The sequence below is a fragment of the Arabidopsis lyrata genome (genome assembly GCF_000004255.2).
Source record: "Arabidopsis lyrata subsp. lyrata unplaced genomic scaffold ARALYscaffold_2, whole genome shotgun sequence".
Lineage (NCBI taxonomy): Eukaryota > Viridiplantae > Streptophyta > Magnoliopsida > Brassicales > Brassicaceae > Arabidopsis > Arabidopsis lyrata.
The window spans coordinates 9,753,647-9,774,403 of record NW_003302554.1 but is presented as its reverse complement, the minus strand read 5'-3'; the positions used below and the strand labels follow the sequence as shown (position 1 = coordinate 9,774,403).

The following is a 20,757-nucleotide window of genomic DNA, read 5'->3' as shown; positions in this document are numbered from 1 at the left end:
ACATCCAACATCGAGTATTATATTTGGATCGCTTATTTATTGAAACTGTAGGTCCAGTTTTAAATGCGCTTATACTTCCTCAATCAAGGGCTACTCATTATTCAAGAAAGTCCCTTAAGCTTCCATATATCACAAATTTTCACTTAATATAATATTTTAATGGCGAGATGACTATATTCATTACTTTTGTGTTGTTTTTTAACACAAAAGTCGTGAATTATTTATTGTAAGACAGTCTGTTGAATAAAGAAAACAGATTGGGGATGCACCCTTTAACTGGAGATCATCTCAAATCCATGGCTACTTTGGATTTGTTGTTCTAACAAGAGCCACAAAAGCAACTAACACAAACGTGTGACTAGTCAAGCAAATCTATTGACTAATGAACGCGGTGAGTCGGGGATTTACATGCCCACTAGAGCCATGGCTTCAAGGCACAGTGGTGACCTACCAAAGATTGAAATCTATGTGGTTATACGTACACATAAGTTTTCAAACCACTATTATATTTATTTTGCCTGTTTATTGGGAAGAGTAAGAACTAAAATCTATATGGTGAAACACACGAGGATGAGAGCTATCTTGCATATCATGAGCATGATAAAGATATGTGTTCGCTCCAAGGTTTTGCAGAAACTTGCACCGAAAGCAAGATTTTATAAGGACCGTAAGTATAGAAAATATTGAAATCAGTATTATCACATTGTGGATATGTAGTGATGGTATGAAACGTCTACAACAGTTAAAAAACATATTAATAAATTAATAATACTAAGTCAAATGTTATAATGCTTTTTAAATTACAAATATATAAAATAATAAATTATATAATAATTTAGAAGACAAATTTTGTTTGTTGTTGTATATATCTATACTAGTATAATCGCAGCACTTTTATGACGGGTGGGTAAAAAAGCTTTCGGGTATATCGGATATCCGACCCATTTTAAAAATTCCTTCACAAAAAATTTGTTGGGTCGGGTTATATTTAACCCAACTCATACACCGGATATTCCATATTTAATAATTTAGATTTTTAGAAGATTTGATTAAGATTTATAATTATGATTCTCCTATCATCTTTGTTTGATTTGTTTTTAACTGTTTTGAATCATCATATAATACATAAAGTAAAAAAAAAATCAATTTTTTTTCTGCATATACTGTGATTCGAAATTTTAAAAACGGACATATATTATCCAATTGACGAAAATGTGTGTTCAACGTTCTACATCGATTAAAATATTTAGACAATGATTCAGAATCATATCATAAATAAGAACATTAATAAAATAAATGAGTTTTTTGGCGGGATGGGTTTGGCGGGACGGGTTTTTGAATCAACAATAATAAAAAGATTAAAATATCATTAATCCGCCGCTTCAATACGGATTTAATTCTTATTTTTTAATACAAATCACAGGACGGGTTAAGAAATTACGGAACGGGTTATATTTCGGAAATGATTTATATGGCGGACGAATTTGAATCAATATGTATATACCGCTTTAATACGGGTTAAATCATCAGTTTATTAATAATTATCTCGTGGACTCGTGGTATACCGTTACTTAATAACAATTGTAAACTATATATAATATAAATAAATATGTTATAAGGAGATACAATTTACAAAATATTTTTATACTAACTTTAAAATTAAATCATCCCGCGGTGTACCGCGGGTTAAAATCTAGTTGATTAATTAGGAGTTTAGGACATATCACACTTCTTTTTTTTAATTGTTTATCTACGAACGAATCAACGATATCTTTAGATTTAGTGACTACATGCAATTGAAGTTAAAGATAAAGAAAAATTATCTATACTAGTATAATCGCAGCACTTTTTGTGACGGGTGGGTAAAAAAGCTTTCTGGTATATCGGATACCCGACCCATTTAAAAAATTTCTTCACAAAAAAATTGTTGGGTCGGGTTATATTTAACCCAGCTCATACACCGGATATTCCATATTTAATAATTTAGATTTTTAGAAGATTTGATTAAGATTTATAATTATGATTCTCCTATCATCTTTGTTTGATTTGTTTTTAACTGTTTTGAATCATCATATAATACATAAAGTAAAAAAAAAAATCAATTTTTTTTCTGCATATACTGTGATTCGAAATTTTAAAAACGGACATATATTATCCAATTGACGAAAATGTGTGTTCAACGTTCTACATCGATTAAAATATTTAGACAATGATTCAGAATCATATCATAAATAAGAACATTAATAAAATAAATGAGTTTTATGGCGGGATGGGTTTGGCGGGACGGGTTTTTGAATCAACAATAATAAAAAGATTAAAATATCATTAATCCGCCGCTTCAATACGGATTTAATCCTTATTTTTTTAATACAAATCACAGGACGGGTTAAGAAATTACGGAACGGGTTATATTTCGGAAATGATTTATATGGCGGACGAATTTGAATCAATATTTATATACCGCTTTAATACGGGTTAAATCTTCAGTTTATTAATAATTATCTCGTGGACTCGTGGTATACCGTTACTTAATAACAATTGTAAACTATAATATAAATAAATATGTTATAAGGAGATACAATTTACAAAATATTTTTATACTAACTTTAAAATTAAATCATCCCGCGGTGTACCGCGGGTTAAAATCTAGTTAACATTTAAATCATTATTTTGTATATGTAGTACACAAGAATATTCGTAACGAGTTCAAACCAAAACATGAACTTTTTATTAAAAAAAACTTTAATTGTATTTATGGTGGGCCAAATTTTTTTTTCGTTTTTGTTAAGAGCTTTTGTTAGAGTTCTTAAATTTGTCATTGTCCAATGGTAGAACCCGTTCTTAAAAAAAAGATTATTTTAATAACTTTAAATTGTAAACACTTTTTAGTTTATAATACTTAATAGTTATTGCAATTCATAAAATTTTAAACATACATGACATAAAAGCATATAAAAAATAGATGTGCAAATCAAAAACCAGAATAAATATTAGTTGTAATCTTGATCCGTGCCAAAGTTTTGCCATAAATGCTCAACCAAATCAGCTTTCAATTCTTGATGCATACCTTGATCACGAACTCGAGTTCGAATGCCCATCATATTTCCGAGATTTGAAGGCATATCTGTAGAATAGGTGTAATCCACTCGTGAAGTTCTGGTTGTTTCCGCTTGTGCAATTTCGGATACATCAAACTGAGTGTATACATTTGTTCATCGTCTACTATCATATTGTGAAGTATTATATATGCTGGCATTATCTTTCCTATTTTACCTTATTCCAAATAAGAGCTTGATTTTTACAATGACAAATCGAGCTTGCAAAACTCCAAAAACATGCTCGACATCTTTACGGCAAGCTTTTTGATTTGTAGCAAATAAAGATGCTTTCGGACCTAGTGGAATTGATATAGATTGGATAAATGTAGTTTTTGGATAAACTCCATCAGTGAGACAGTAAGCCAAATGATACTCGTTCTCGTTGACTAAGTAATTCACTTTTGGAGCTCGACTATTGGTGAGCGATCAAGAATATTGATATCGTTTAAGGTATCTGAAAGTCCAAAGAACGTGTACCATATCCAAAGATCTTGGGAAGGTACAACCTCTAAAATGTATATTTCCCTTTCCAAGCGGTGGGACAATTATTCCACTCCCAAAGCATACAACTGATGCTTATTATTATCTCGAAAAATCCACGTAGATCTCCAATATAGAGTAGTCGTTAAAACTCTTCTGGTGTGGGTCTTCTTAGGTATTCATCTCCGAATAAATATATGATTCCTTCAACAAAATGTTCCAAGCATGAAATCGCAGTGCTTTCACCAACCCGGAGGTATTCGTCAACCGCATCAGCCGCACAACCATATGCCATCATATGAATTGCTGCTATAGACTTTTGAAGTGCCGAGTGACCGAACCTTCCGGTAGCATCTCTTCTTTATTCAAAGAATAGAACTTCATGGAGAGCCGATCAACAATACGCATGAACAAGGGCTTGTTCATTCCAAAAAGGGCGTCAAAATGTATAAAAAGGGAATATTGCATTTTCTCTGAAATAATTGTTCCATAATTGGATATGTTCTTGTTCGCGATCTCTTTCAATACATGCTTGTTTTTTCTTTGATTTGGTTACTTTTTGACGATCACCATAACAAACGAATGCTTGAACGAAAAATTGATCATAATTTTCATCCAACGTTTCGTCTAAATTATTACGGGAAAAATATGCCATTTTCTTAAACAAAGAAACCACTAATTTTTGATGAAGTAGAAAAAGAGAATTTTTTGATGAAGTAGAAAAAGAGAATTTTTGTGTGATAGTTTGTGAGAAAAAGTAGCAAAAGAAGAATGTCGTAATTTAAGTGTCATACATTGTGACTTATATAGCAACGGAAAATATGTGTGGTCCAATGTTTGTGGTATGATATGCAAAATATTTGTGGTCCGAAAATGAACCATGTGAACCTGTCCTCTTCTTCAACTTGCCATCTTTTTGTCCTCTTCTTCAACTTGCAATCTTCTTGTTTCCTTTAGCTTTTACTGGAGACCTACACAAAAACACATCAAGATGTGAGACATAGAACAAAACAGTCGCACATCAGTATATGAAACAGAGATGACTTTAAAATGATCATTGATACAGAACATAAACTCGATTAATAAAGAACATAACTAAACAAGCAAGAGCAGAAACTCAAAAACACAATTGATCTTTTCAAAGATTAGAAACTGCCGACTACAGTTAAACTCATAAAAAGCTTTTGACACACAACTAGATCACTTAACATGTCATTAATTTCAAAACTAATTAGCTTTAATAATTAGCTTATTTTTCAAAGTTTTTTCTATTTCACTAAGAGGCTCTGTTTTTGCTAGAAGACTGTCAAGCAATTTGGGCTTGTTCAACTTCTCTTTCAAAGCAAAATCTTGCTGCTTAATCTCCCACATGCTTTGGAACTCAGACAGAGACTTCCCTTCTCCTTCCACAATGGCTGAATTGGTGGCATTCCTTTTACCTTTGGCGTTTGAAGCCTTCACACCAAGATGACAAGCTTGTGCTACATCCTCTCCATGGCTTAGTGGGTTTGAGCTTGAAGAATGTGCACAACCCTCCTCACACTTTGTTCTTTTTGCCATTCTAGTCTCTTTAGTAGTTTGTGTAGATACACACCACTTCTAATCATGTCTTAACTCTTTCCAAGCATGCTCCAAACTGAATTTCTTCTTGTAATCATTTGCGTATATTTACATGCTAGCTTCATCACATCATTATTATTCTGCCCACTAGACATATGAGTTGTTGCAGCCTCATGGCATCCGACAAACTTGCAAACAATGTCATTAATCTTTCCCCACCTTTGCTTACCGTGACTTGGCTCCCTCTTTTTCAAACAAGCAACCTTCGGACTTGATGCAGAATAGGCCGCAATACGTTTCCAGAATGCATCTGCTTTTTGCTCATTCCCAACTATGGAATCCTTTATTGTGTTTAGCCACGAATAGATTAGCACCATATCTTCTTTCGGTGTCCAGTTGGTCCTCTTTTTTTGTTTTCGGTTACCAATTGAGTTTTCACCTTGACTTAGAGCATCAGACCATTGGGTGCTAAAGAGAGGAACTTCTGATTCACCAAGTTTAATACTTAAAACTTGGTGAAACACTGTCATAAGGACTGGGATGAACGATGTGGGTTTCTTGTTGACTAGTTAAAAGGTCCATGAAGCCTGAAAGAGGTAGTATATGTATTCTTAGAAGGAGAATGAGTGAAACTGTTATTTTATTAAAATAATACTATATAATATATACTGATTTTTCACAGAAACAAGAGAACACCTCTTTTTCTCCTGTCCGTATTCGTCTCACGTCTGGTCAGCCCTCACACGAGACATGCTTGGGCAACACTACATAACACGATGGGAAACTCTGCTTCCTTTACTCACGGCTCCATCTACCTCAAAGCTACATTTGTTTGTTTTGAGATATGTGTTTCAGATATCTATCCACAGTCTATGGCGAGAACGGAATGGAAGACGACACGGCGAGTCACCAACCCCAGCATCCATGCTAGCAAAACTGATCGACAAGAACGTTCGTAACCGGCTGAGCACCTTAATTACGACGGGCTCACCCACTTATGAAGGCGGACTGCGATATTGGTTCCAAACCCATAGTCGCTAGTTTTCCCTTCTTTATAATCCTTCTCAAAAACTCAGATTTTTTCAGCTTGATGTTGCATTTATTGTAAAACCGTCTTTTTTTGGTGAATAAATTTTACATTCATACAAAAAAAAATATATATACTGATTTTTATTGGGTGCTTTAGCTAGGAGACAAAATTGGGGTAGTAAATTAGCTGAAGGAAAATATTAGTTTTTTTTTTCTTGGACGAGGGATAATTTACGTTACAAATGGGTCTAAAGTTCAAAAGAATTACAAAAAAACCGGTCTAGGATTTTACCATGCGCGTGAAATAACGTCATTGATATTTCTAGGCGAAAACATTTAATTCTGACATGTGTGTAATGCAAGTAGACATTTAATAACAGTGAGACTAATATTAACTGTTGTTTTCTAAAATTGGAGAAATTTTAGTTCACTACAAACATATATTACACGACTTTAACATTTGTACACATGTTAAACACATATATAGAGCGTTAAAAATAGTGATAGCGTTAAGTTCTTCGATCTATGTATGCATGTAAATATATAAAGAGCGTTATTAAAATTGGTATACATGTAAACATGTACATAGAGAGTTAAAATTTATTTGTATGCATGTAAATATGTATATAAAGAACTATTAAAATTTGTATACATGTAAACACGTAAATAAATCGTTATTTAGAAACCGAAATATCAATGGAATCATAAGTTTCGTCGGATTTTCAAAAGATTTTTGTCTGTTTTCGTCGAGTTGTCACCAGATCATATTAGATTTCGTCTAATTGTCATCAGATTCCATTGAATTATCACGGAACTTTCATCAGATTTTATCAAGTTATCACCGTATTTTAGGTAGATTCATTATAACAGTAACTCTGATTAGATCTATCATTGCTAGCGGGTTTCCGTCATTGAACCAACGTCGTCAACCATCAAATATGATCAAAATTTATTTTGTCTATAGCAAATCTGATACCGGGTACGAGAACTAATAAGAAGCATGATAAATTTTGTCTATAGCTAAAAAACTTTTTTAAAGAAAAATTGAGCACTATTAACATAAATAGACACCCAAAAATCGTGAAAAGTAAATGAAAACAATAATATTTTGACTATCTGGGTTTCTAGAGATAAAAAGACACGCTTTTCCATTACGAGAACTAATAAGAAGCACGATAAATTTTGTCTATAGCTAAAAAACTTTTTTAAAGAAAAATTGAGCACTATTAACATAAATAGACACCCAAAAATCGTGAAAAGTAAATGAAAACAATAATATTTTGATTATCTGGGTTTCTAGAGATAAAAAGACACGCTTTTCCATCTCGAAAACGATCAAAAATCAACGTTTGTGTAACACCCCATTTTTAGGAATATAGAGGTGCATGCGGAGATGTTTAAAAGAATTAATTTGACCATCTTTGTCACCAAAGTGCACTTATCTTTTCGGTCAAACGTTTTGAGAGAACTCCACAGTTTTAAGCGTGCTTGAGCTGGAGTAATTTCAGGATGAGTGACTTTCCGGGAAGTGATTGTCGAAACTGTGTGAATGAGAACAAAACAAAGAGAATGATCATGTGGTGATTTGTAGAGTCGGTAAACAAACCTTTAAAACCTCCCAGAAGTAGCAGATTGACCGTCGAAAGATGGTGTGCTCACAAGCCGACAGAGTACGTTGAACCCATCAAGAGAGATGACAATCGGGCCGTTTTATCTCATGTAATAAGTCGACTACAAAACGAAATGGTAAGACGCCTGAAGTTAAATTGGGAAAAAAAAAATAGCTACCATCTTTACTGTTTTGGGTTACGAGTGGATTTACTAAAATAACTAATTTCTCCGAGCCAATTTGCTTTTATTTTAATTTAGAAAACAAAAATAAATAAAAAACCAGAGAGAAGTTCGTAGCAACACGTTTCAAGCATTTTTGCTTCTTGAAAAATACTATCTTTTAGGCTAATACCGAAAAACTCGTCGTCTCTCTCTCGAGTCTCTCTGCTCCAAGTAAAACTTCAAGTCCATTACTCATGGAAGATCGTCAAAACGATCAAAACGATGACGTTTTCTCCTTCTTCTCTCCTCCTTACGAATCTACTTTCTCCGCCGCGACTCCATCCACGCTTTTCAACCGTTCAGCTTACTCCTCCTCATCTTCCTCCGGCGACGATGAATCTCAACCTTCCGTCGACGACAGCAACAAACGAATCGATTACATGATCCAGTTTCTAGACCGGAGACTAAGCGAAGACGGTAACCACGACGGGATCGGTGATGGAAACGGCCCCGATTCGCTACCGGAATTTGTTGGTAAGTGTGGTGAATCTGGGATCTTCAAAGTTCCGATTAGGTCAGCGGTTCATCCGAATCGACCACCGAGTCTTGATGTGAGACCTCATCCGTTGAGAGAAACTCAAATTGGGAGGTTTTTGAGGACGATGACTAGTACTGAGAGACAATTATGGACTGGAGGTGAGGATGGTGCGTTGAGAGTTTGGGAGTTTAGTGAATTGTATGGAAGTGGGAGAGGATTAGAGGTAGAGGATACGGCGCCGTATAAGGAGAGTTTAGGGAATGAGATTGGGTCTGCTGTTGTTTGTATGATTGGTGATGAAGGTAGTAGAGTTGTTTGGAGTGGGCATAGAGATGGGAGGATTAGGTGTTGGAGATTGAGAGGTGATCATGGTATTGAAGAAGCTTTGTCGTGGCAAGCTCATCGTGGTCCGGTTCTCTCCATTGCCGTTTCGGCTTATGGTGAGTGTTGTTCTATTGTAAGTTTCTAATTTCCTTTTTTATGCTGTTTGGGAATAGAGTTCTTGTTTGCTCGTGTAGCTTTTTAAGATGAAAGAAGGAGGATTTCAAATGTTGACATCGAGTTTCTTGTTGTGGAAATTGGGTTTGAGGACCAAAATTAGAAGTCTTGATGATATTTGGTTGGCCTGAATCAGATTGTTATGCTGACTAACACATATAAAGTATAAACAGCTTATGTAGTCTACAAAACTATCCGTCTTGTAATTGTGTTGTTGAGTTAGCGTTTCACTGTCTTCACTAGTGTGTGATCGAAGTTGGTTCAATTTGTGCAATGTCAAAATGTAAATATATGATGGCACCCTTGCGGAAAATTGAACTGTGTTTAACCTTCTCTCATAACACAACTTTTGATGTCCATTGTGTAGGAGATATATGGTCAGGGTCTGAGGGAGGCGCTCTTAAAGTTTGGCCCTGGGACGCTCTTGGGAAGTCTCTCTCTTTGAAGATGGAAGAAAGGCACATGGCTGCGTTATCTGTAGAGAGATCGTATATTGACCCTAGGAACATGGTTTCTGCCAATGGATTTGCTAATACATTAACGTCAGATGTGACATTCCTTGTATCTGATCATACAAGGGCAAGAGTATGGAGTGCTAGCCCCCTAACGTTTGCTTTATGGTAAAATTGAGACTCATTATTTCTGCTTTTCTTATGCATCATCCTTTCTGATTCCGATTGATCATCCAGCATTACTGCAATAAACTTAATGGGGATTATATACTTTTGTCTACAATATCTCTTGTCACTTGGCTCTGTAGTTCTTCAATTGCTAGCAGGAACCATTAAGGTCACTTGTATAGCTCACTACTTTTTTATTTTATGTTTCTTAAATGCATGGCAGGGATGCTCGCACTAGGGATTTGATCAAAGTATTCAACATTGATGGGCAGCTCGAGAATCGAACTGAAAATTCTGTATATCCTGATTTTGGGAGTGAGGAAGAGGGCAAGATGAAAATAACTGCTTCAAAGAAGGAGAAAGCTCAATCATCTCTTGGTTTCTTTCAGCGGTCTCGTAATGCTCTTATGGGAGCAGCTGATGCTGTTCGTCGTGCTGCAACGAAAGGGGGGTTTTGTGATGATAGTAGGAAAACTGAGGCTATTGTCATATCAGTTGATGGACTTATTTGGACAGGAAGTTCAAATGGCGTACTTATGCGATGGGATGGAAATGGTAATTGCTTGCAAGAGTTCTCATACCAGTCCTCTGGTATTCTATGCATGTTCACTTTTTGTTCTCGACTATGGGTTGGTTATTCCAACGGCACTGTTCAGGTATTGGACCTTGAGGGAAAGCTGCTTGGTGGATGGGTAGCTCATAGTGGACCTGTAATAAAAATGGCTATCGGGGCTGGTTATTTATTTACCCTTGCAAATCATGGTGGTATTCGTGGATGGAATGTTACTTCTCCTGGGCCCCTTGACAATGTACTGCGGGCCGAGTTGGCTGGGAAAGAATTTTTATATTCAAGGATAGAGAATCTGAAAATACTAGCTGGTACATGGAATGTTGGAGAGGGCAGAGCGTCAACCGACTCACTTGTATCTTGGCTTGGTTGTACTGCAACTGGAGTTGAGATCGTAGTTGTTGGACTGCAAGAAGTTGAAATGGGAGCAGGAGTTCTTGCAATGTCCGCAGCAAAAGAAACAGTAAGCTTTCTTTTACCTACTATTAAGCGGCACAGATGTATAACTTTAGGCGTATGCCACTCTCCTGGTCACTACCGATGCTATTTAAGTTCTACACATTCACACACACACACACACACATACACGTCCGTTTTAGGGGGCTAAGTGTTATAAGTAATCTATGAGTGTATCTGGGAATTACGCTTCTTGTTCACTTTGTTTCCCTGAATGCAGGTGGGACTTGAGGGTAGTCCACTTGGTCAGTGGTGGCTGGATATGATTGGGAAAACTTTGGATGAGGGTTCATCGTTTGTTCGTGTGGGCTCTAGGCAACTGGCAGGGTTGCTCATTTGTGTATGGTTAGTCTTTTGTTTTGATGTAACTTTTTTCTGTTCATTTATTACAAGCGTCAGTTACTTTTCATATTGTGACAATTCATCTTTATTGTTGAAGTATACTCCACGTTATTTGTGCTCATTTGGATCGCTTAACTTTCAGATGCCAAATGTTCTCTTTTTTTTTCTTTTTGATAAAAAAATGTTCTTTTTCAGTCCTGCTTTGAATAATCTCCACATAGGAACAACTTGTTAGTATAAATTTTATTTTTATTTTTCTATATTCAGATTTCTTTGATTTTGACTTCAAATTTTCAAAAAATTTGAACGTAAAGCTATGGAAGGAGAGTAATGATTTTTCTGTTACTTATCATGCATGCTTTCCCCTGGGGAATTTGTTTTCCCAATTTCTTTTGTTAGTAGTGGATGAACTTGACACATTAAAGTACTATAGAGTAAATGTGTTATTTGTTTCAGGGTTAGACATGATCTTAAACCTTATGTGGGAGATGTTGACGCTGCTGCGGTTCCTTGTGGTTTTGGACGAGCAATTGGTAATAAGGTATAGGCCATGTTAGGAAAAGTTGCTCACAATATTATCAACAATAAAAAAAAAAAGATGTTAAAAAAAGTGACAAATATTAGCTGATGTTTACTTTATTGGTTCTTTTCCCTTTTCCCTTTTTGTCTTCTTATCTCTATTCTGATGGAACGGTTGTACGTCTCATTAGGGTGCTGTAGGTGTGCGACTCAGAATGTATGATCGAGTACTGTGCTTTGTAAATTGTCATTTTGCTGCACATCTAGATGCTGTTAACAGGCGAAATGCTGACTTTGACCATGTTTATCGAACAATGACCTTCTCACGGCAGTCTAGTTCACTCAATGCGGGAGTTGGTATGCTGCGTAATTTATTTCTATCTTGCTGTGTTGCCTGCTCAGCTTATTACTTTTTGCGCATTCGTTGGTCACTCTTGTTATTGGTCTCCTCCATTGCAGCAGGCGCATCATTTGGTGTTTCAGTGCCTCGTGGTGGTAATGTATGTATATCTTTTGATTATAGTTGCTATCATTTTATTTCAGAGAATGCAGTGTAATATAAAAAAAGGTCTTAAGAGCTATCATTTTACAGGCTACGGGTGTCAACATAGTTGAAGCAAGGCCTGAATTATCGGAGGCAGACATGATCATATTTCTTGGAGATTTTAATTACCGTTTGGATGATATAACTTATGATGAAACAAGGGATTTCATTTCTCAAAGATGTTTTGATTGGCTAAGAGAAAAAGATCAGCTACATGCTGAAATGGAAGCTGGGAATGTTTTTCAAGGGATGCGTGAAGCAATTATCAGGTTCCCTCCAACATACAAGTTTGAAAGGCACCAAGCTGGTCTAGCAGGTCAGTGACTTGCTTCCACTTTGTAACTTCTGGTAGTTTTTAAATTGATACCATTTCCCTGGAGAATAATAGTTTAAGCTGCTGTTCCGAACCTCTCCAAAAAATAGAGAGTAAAATTGACAGCATTATGAATTGTGAACGTCCAACTGTCCAAGTTTTCTCTGCTAGGAAGGTAGCTCAAAACCTTAAGGTCATATAATTTCAGAAGTTAAGAATGTGGATATATCTAAGTACTTACAGAGAAATACGACAAATAATATGAAGTTAGCCTTGCATCTACCTAAGAGCGAGCAGTCGAGAATATGTTCACACTATTTCTTTCATCTGATGAGAGCCAAGTTTCTGCTGGCTTCTGTGTGTGGGGGTTCTTGCCAAGTTTCTGATAATATCCCTATGTTCAGGGCATTGAGTTACTGAAACCGTATTTGACAGTTGAGCTTTGTTTCTGCAGGATATGATTCCGGGGAAAAGAAGCGGATTCCTGCCTGGTGTGACAGGATTCTATATCGTGATAACAAGAAACATTTGGGAGCTGAGTGCAGTTTGGATTGTCCAGTGGTGTCTTCTGTATCACAGTAAGTATCCTGTTAGTTCACTATAGAAAGCATACTGGAGACAGGCTTACGTTACTAATCCATACGTTTTATTAGATCAAGACAGTAATAGATTTTGAAGATTGTGTCATTCGTCAACTTATTCATGGGGATTGGCTTCTTAAACTAATTTCCTATAACAACAAAATATCAGCCTCCTGTTTACTTTTCAACTCCTTCGGTTCTGGTACTTGGATTGCAATATTCACCAATCATTTACATGTTCTCTACGGGGCTTACTCTTGATGACTCCTAATAGAAACATTTGTAACTAACACTTTTTCTTTGTGGAATTAAATTGGTTTAGAGAATAAGAAACTTTGTCTGCATTTCTGGATTTTAAAAGTGTGTTACAGGCTATATATGACTTATATTCTACATGAGTCTCTAGAACCAAGAACCATGGCTTTTTTTAGATGTTCTTTCTTATCAGTTTCAATGCCTCTTTGTGTGGGCATTTAGGTTACTCTATAATTTCAGAGACTTGGGTATAGAGTCCGTTAAATGCAGATTTGAGTAAATCATAGTTTTCTGTGACCCTTATATCATATATGATTATTACTCTTGAACTAACAAAGGATCAAAGATTTACAATTCTCGTTTTTATTTTGTAAGGTATGATGCCTGCATGGATGTGACAGACAGTGACCACAAGCCCGTCCGCTGTGTATTTAGTGTCAAGATTGCCCGGGTTGATGAGTCTGTCAGGAGACAAGAATTTGGGAACATCATAAACTCGAATAAGAAAATCAAAGTTTTGCTTGGAGAGTTAAGCAAGGTTCCAGAAACAATTGTCAGCACCAATAATATCATTCTCCAAAATCAGGATTCAACTATTCTGCGTATCACAAACAAGAGTGAAAAGAACATTGCTTTCTTCAAAATAATTTGTGAAGGTCAATCTAACATCGAGGAGGACGGTCAGGCACATGATCACCGAGCAAGAGGCTCTTTTGGGTTTCCCCAGTGGCTGGAGGTTAGTTGTTCTTTTATGCCTGCAGTTTGGCTTTTCATTAAAGTCTTACTGTTCTGTTTCCTAAAATACAACACTTAACTAGCATGTCCTAAACACTTAAATCATGTCGCGTATCTTGAGAATTTCTTTCGAATCAATTTTACTAAACGCTCTTATATCTGTAAACAGGTGTCTCCAGGAACTGGCACAGTCAAACCAAACCAGATAGCCGAGGTATCAGTCCATCTCGAAGACTTCCCAACAGTAGAAGAGTTTGTAGATGGTGTTGCACAGAATTCTTGGTGTGAAGACACAAGAGACGAGGAAGTCATATTGGTCCTCGTGGTCCACGGAAGATTCTCGACTGAGACAAGAAAGCATAGAATCCGTGTGCGTCACTGCCCTCGTGGTGGACCTGCAAAGAACCATTTCAATGATAGACCCAAAACCTCGGGACAAATAAATGCACTTCATCGCTCCGATTATCATCAGCTAAGCAATACTCTTGATGTGGTTGAGCAGCTAAAGAACTTGCACAGTCCATAGATCCATTTTTAAGTGTACAGTGAGACGAACAGAAGGAGAAAGCAATCTCGTTGACCTGTTAAGTAATTGTAACTCGTTTTTGTGTGTTTAATGGGAAAATTTGTGTGGAAAAAAAAGAAAATTAAAAAAAGAAGATTAGCTTCTTACGTTTTTTGTTAAAGAGGCTAATTACGTTGCTTATGCAGGGAATATGTTCTACAAGTGTTATTTTGTTTTATTTCTCCGTATGAGTAATGTGTAACATTATTGTAACTAATGATCATGCTGATACTTTATGTACTTGTAAACGATGCTCTTTTGAATTGGTATTTAACTTTAGTGCTTTGTGTTTTCTTATTCTTGTGGCTGTGTAAAACTATAGAAGCAATAGTATGTTACCACATGTACGATAGATCTCTTAAAGTAAGGCTTAAATAAAGAACATAAGACGAAGAAAACCCATTCAATACATATAATACAAGTACAATGATAAGTTTAAAACAAATGATCGTTTAACTTCTTAACATTTGCAATTCTTATGAAATTAATTCAAATATTTACTCCAATCACCATGCATATGGTTTAAAGCTTTAATAATCTTGAGATTACGTCAAAGCAGGATATAAACGCTTGCTAATACGATACCTTTTTGGTGGTACAACTTGTTTTGTGTGTACTGTTAATGCACATATTATTTGTATCTTTCTAAGAGATTAAAGATACAAATAATAACATAATAAGTTCAAATCAGTGACAACCAAAACACAGGAGTTTCAGGTTCTTAACAAATTGATTGTTTCTTAGATTTGTTATCTTTCTAAGAGATAAAAGATACCAATAATAAGAAAGTGACATCATCTGCTTATTGGGCATTAGCTGCTTCTTGGACATCAGCTGTTTCGGAAAGATCAATGAGGTATGATACCCGAGCTTGATAGTCAATATTATTTGCAGAAAGACCACGTAGACAACATTATTCCCGTATTAAACTCCAATTGAGGCATTAAGTTGTTAATCACAGAACTAGTATCCAAGTGCCTCTGAATTCTCTTTTCAACTTCATTTAAATCACCCAAACCAGGGACACCATTACTTTCGATATACTTCACAAACACTCTAACCAAGCTAAAAAAACAAAATGGATTTATTATAAACTCTAATGTAAAAAAAAGTCTCAAAATTTTGTAAAAACCTAAATTTATCTATGAAACTCTGGTAGTAGATCTCAATCATTTATGAAAATTAGGTTTTAACGTAGGTTATACATCTCAATCATCTATGAAACTTAGGTTCGCAGGCTAAATACAGCCAATAAACGGTGCTATACAACTCAATACAGCGCTATACGGCTTAATACGGCTTAATACGGCCTATACGGCTTAATACAGCCACTTATACGGTACCGTTAATATAAATACGGTTGTCATTATGTTTTCATTTTTTTTTAGAGTTTGAGTTTAACGTGAGATTCCTTTTATTTCTTTTGACAATTGTTTTTTTTAAGAATATTTTCACTGAGACATTTGTTTTTAGTGATATTATATATAGATATATATATATATATTTGTAATATATTTATATATTATATATATATAATATATAATTACATATGTATTTTTATTAAAATATATTCACCGTATATACAGTTAGGCGCTATACGGTGATCCATCGCCCGACTACCGCCTAGCGTATTTTAGAAAATTGAATTTAACTGATGGTGAAAAGGGTCGACTTTCTAAACCACAAGAAGACTTTTGTAGTCCCTTACCAATAGAATAATGAGAGTTTTATGTTAATTAAGGGCCGATAAAAGATATAAGTACATATTTATGGGTCGCAAGCACATATACTTTAGTGATGCTCGATGTAAATCTATATATAATAGCAATCTCAATAAATGCATTTTGCACTTCTGAACGATTGTGTCTTTTTATCGTAATTTTTCATTAATTTTTTTTACTAAAATATATATTTTACAATTATGTTTTTTTAAAATATAAATTGCATTCTGAATGTCTTCTATGTTACGTCTTTTTATTGTAACTCTTGATAAACATCTGAAACCGTTTATTCAAATCATTGCAATATTTAGTTTATTTTACGAACAATTGCAACATTTGATTTATATATTTAGTTTATTTCACGAACAATTGCAATTTTGGTTAATTTTATAAATAGCTATAACATTTAATTATCTACCGCAGCATCTCTCAGTATAAATTTTCATAAATTTTTTTTTTTACCTAAAATATATTTAATTGAGATTATAACCGTTTAATTGAACCGTTGCAACATTTGGTTTATTTGACGAATCATTGCAACTTTTGGTTTTGTTTTATGAACCCTTGTAATCTTTAGTTTATTTGACGAACTTGACAAACCGTTGCAGCTTTTGGTATATCGCAATATTTTGTTTTTTTAACTAAAAAATATATTTTACGTTATGCTTTTTGAAAAAATTGCAATCCGAGTAAATGTTTTACATGGTTGCATCTTTTTATTGTAACTCTTCATAAAACAGTTGCAACCCGTTTATTTAATCCATTGCAACATTTAGTTATTTCACGAACAATAGCAACTTTAAGTTTATTTTTATAAATCTTTATAACATTTAATTATCTACCGTCTGTGTAACTTTCCATAAATTTTTAATTACTAAAATATAGTAAAATGAGATTGTAACTATTTAGTAGAACTGTTGCAACTTTTGGATTATTTGACGAATTATTGCAATTTTTCGTTTGTTTTACGAACCATTGTAATCTTTAGTATATTTGATGAATCATTGCAACATTTGGTATCTTTGACGAACCATTGCAGCTTTTTGTATATTTGATCATCAGTAACGAGAATTGGCGTTCTACTGTATAGGGAAAATCACATTTTTAACTCTCAAAGTGTAACTGGGTAGCACTTCAAACCTCGAAAGAATTCCACTAACACTATAAACCACCAAAATTGTTTTACTAACACTATAAACCTCCAAACTAACTTTTCTGTTTGCAAAGCCATAAAAGATAATGTAACAATCAATTTATGTTTGTTTAATATATATTTATTTAATTTAATTTAAATTTTAATTAATTTAATTATTTATTACAATTAATAAAAATATATTAAAAAAAACTTTATTTTTTTTGTTTACTCATTGTCCGACCATGAAATTTCTTGATAAAATGTGGAAACAATCTTTTAAACAGATCCATAAGCGTTTTCACTCTCTCCATTTGATAAATTAGAATCTTATAATACCAATTGAATAAAATGATGGTAAACATATATAATAAAATGAATAAAAATATGAAAAATTGTGGTCGGACGGTGAATAGTCGAAGATGAAGATTTTTTTTTTTTAACTTTTTTTTTTATTTATCGTCAAAATTGTAACAAATAATAAAATTAATTAAAATTTAAATTAAATTAAATACATATATATTAAAAAAAACATAAATTGATTGTTCCATCATCTCAATAAATGCCTTTTGCATTTGTGAACGATTGTGTCTTTTAATCAAAAAATTTTGTTAATTTTTTAAAAAACTAAAATTTATATTTTATAGTTATGTTTTGTTTTATAAATTGCATTCTGAATGTCTTCTAATTTTTATTGTAACTCTTCATACACAGTTGAAACCGCTTATTCAAATCATTGCAATATTTAGTTTATTTTACAAACATTTGTTACTTTTGTTTTATATATTTAGTTTATTTCACGAACAATTGTAATCTTTCGTTTTATTTTATAAATCACTATAACATTTAGTTTTAAATTTTTCATAAATTATTATTTAATTTTTAATTTTAGATTACCAAAATGTATTTAAATGAGATTGTAACCGTTTAATTGAATGAGAAATTGTTAAAAATGCCCCTTTTTCAATACCCCTTTTAAAAAATGCCCCCTTTGAGAGTCCATTTTTAAGTTTGCCCTCTTTTAATTTTTAATGACCATTTTACCCTTATTTGAAACAAAATTGGGTCCACAAAATACAAAATATTTTTTGGCGGAAAAAGTGATCCCGCAAATTTTTGGCGGGAAACCTGATTCCGCTATTTTTTTGGCGAAATTTTTTTGGTGTGAAAATTTTTGGCGGGAAAAATTTACAAGGCATTTTAAAGGTTTTACAGAGTTTTTACAAGTGTTTTGTAAGGTTTTACAATGTATTTTAAAAGGTTTTACAAGGTACTTATAAGGTTTTACAAGTTATAAATAACTTGTAAAACTTTATAAAAAACTTGTAAAACTTTATAAAAAACTTGTAAAATCTTATAACTTGTAAAACCTTATAAAATAGCTTGTAAAATCTTATAATATCTTATAAATACCTTATAAATACGTTGTAAAACCTTTTAAAATACATTGTAAAACTATAAATACCCTGTAAAAACCTTTAAAATACCATGTAAATTTTTCCCGCCAAAAAAATTGCGGAACCACTTTTCCCGCAAAAAAAAATTTTTGGCGGGAAAAATTTTTACGGGAAAATTTTACAAGGTATTTTAAAGGTTTTACAAGTTTTTACAAAATCAAATTTGTAATTTTGATGTGTGCACATTCTCATGTTTTCTTTATATATATGTGATATCTTTTATTGAAAAAGGGTAATTTAGTCATTTTGTACATAAAAAGGGGTATTTTTAAAAATGGACAGCCAAATAGGGCATTTTTGAAAAGGGGTATTGAAAAGGGGGCATTTTTGTGAGTCTCCCTAATTGAACCGTTGCAATATTGGAATTATTTGACAAATCATTGCAATTTTTAGTTTTGTTTTACGAACCATTGTAATTTTTAGTATATTTGATGAACCATTGCAACATTTGGTAAATTTGACGAACTGTTGCAAGTTTTGGTATATTTGATATCTATGATCGTGTCTCTCGGTTTAAGTTCGTCATATTTTTTAAAAAAATATTGAATTATTAATATATATTTAAATGAATTGTTGCTACCGTTTAATTTAACATAGTAGTATTTGGTTTATTTAACGAATCAATGAACATTTTGGTTTATTTATCAAACCGTTGTAACTTTTGGTTTATTATTTGATGTTTATTGCACTTGGGAATAGTTTTTAGGAACAAATTAATGTTTTCTAATATTAATATACTTAATAAATGCTTGTGAGGTTATCTTTATCATAATTTTCATAGAATCTATATTGATTGGATATTAAAAACAAAAAAAAAGTTATTACAATTCATTATGAATTTTTGTTTGATATTTGTTTAAACGATTTTTATAATATATTCTCTTGCGACATCGCGGGGGTCCTTAATCCTAGGATATTTAAAAGAAAAAAAATCATTAACTTCTCACAAAACAAGAAAAAGTAATATATATATATATATATAATTGAATAGGAAATATTTTTACGTAAATTTAAAAAATAGTCATAAGAACAGAATTATTTTCCGCTTCTACTATAATTTTAATTTTTAAGACGAACAAAAACTACGCAAATAATAATTATAAATTTTGTTTAGAACGTTTCATAATATATAGATCACATAAAATAACATAATTTAGAAATGTTTTGACAAAAAAAAACATAGTATAGAAAGCAATAACATTAAATATGTTGTTTGGCTATCAATAAATGAGGTGATAGTTGGATTGATTAATCGAAAATATGGAGTTCCAAGACCATATATTTTGTAATATATTATACTCCCTCCGTTTCAGTTTAGTTGTCGTTTTAAGATTTAAATTTTGTTTTATAATAGTTGTCGTTTTAGGTTTTCAATGCAAATGTTTGGTAAAAATTCCATTTTTATCCCTACTGTTTTAATGTTTTGGCCAATGAAATTTTTTATAAAATATATTAATAAAGGATAAAACAGAAAATTTAATTCTTTCTTAATTTGTGTGAAAAAACCTTAAACGACAACTAAAACGAAACAGAGGGAGTAATAATTAGTAACTGTCTCATAGAATGCGTAAAATTATAACTGAATAGTATACAACATTAAATAACCATGGGATCGAAATTAAGATTGTTCGTGGATATATAGTAATATAGTACACACTAAAATTACAAAAGAATATTGTAACACCCGTCCCGCCATATAGGTCAAGACAGCATGTTATTCATCCGATCTTGCCAAAACATTTTTTTAAACTTCACCCACGAACAAAACATTGCACAACAACTCATGAAGCTGATTCACCTGAGGTAAGAGGGGAAAAAGGGGTGAGTAAAGTGAGGGGAAGAAAGGCGTGATTCACAACAATCTTTGACATAATCCTGACATATATATAACATGGATATATATAAATATATATATATATATATATATATATATATATATATATATATATATATATATATATTATTAAAAATAG

The 20,757-nt window shown here is 33.1% G+C and overlaps 2 protein-coding genes across 5 annotated transcripts; one reads left to right on the top strand and one right to left on the bottom strand.

Annotated features, from left to right (window-relative positions):
* Window positions 1-4,336: 4,336 nt before the first annotated feature.
* Window positions 4,337-5,794, bottom strand: LOC110230673 (glutathione S-transferase T3-like). Of its 2 annotated transcripts, none has more exons than XR_002333800.1 (2): window positions 5,018-5,794; window positions 4,337-4,549 (listed from the first exon to the last, which is right to left on the bottom strand). XR_002333800.1 is itself a non-coding variant. In XM_021034177.1 (2 exons), exons 1-2 carry the CDS (start codon window positions 5,666-5,668, stop codon window positions 4,539-4,541), a joined length of 312 nt encoding a protein of 103 aa, XP_020889836.1. In that variant the 5' UTR covers window positions 5,669-5,794; the 3' UTR covers window positions 4,337-4,538. The 2 variants fall into 2 exon arrangements, 1 of the variants encoding a protein (XP_020889836.1); XM_021034177.1 differs by having other exon boundaries at window positions 5,368-5,794.
* A 2,253-nt stretch (window positions 5,795-8,047) lies between these two features.
* On the top strand, window positions 8,048-14,769 carry LOC9324489 (type II inositol polyphosphate 5-phosphatase 15). Of its 3 annotated transcripts, none has more exons than XM_021034744.1 (11): window positions 8,048-8,918; window positions 9,344-9,596; window positions 9,820-10,627; window positions 10,841-10,965; window positions 11,419-11,503; window positions 11,673-11,838; window positions 11,941-11,981; window positions 12,074-12,341; window positions 12,793-12,916; window positions 13,550-13,910; window positions 14,079-14,769. In XM_021034744.1, exons 1-11 carry the CDS (start codon window positions 8,195-8,197, stop codon window positions 14,433-14,435), a joined length of 3,312 nt encoding a protein of 1,103 aa, XP_020890403.1. In that variant the 5' UTR covers window positions 8,048-8,194; the 3' UTR covers window positions 14,436-14,769. The 3 variants fall into 3 exon arrangements, with proteins under 3 accessions (XP_020890403.1, XP_020890405.1, XP_020890404.1); XM_021034746.1 differs by having other exon boundaries at window positions 8,048-8,935; XM_021034745.1 differs by having other exon boundaries at window positions 8,089-8,918; window positions 11,944-11,981.
* Window positions 14,770-20,757: the final 5,988 nt, after the last annotated feature.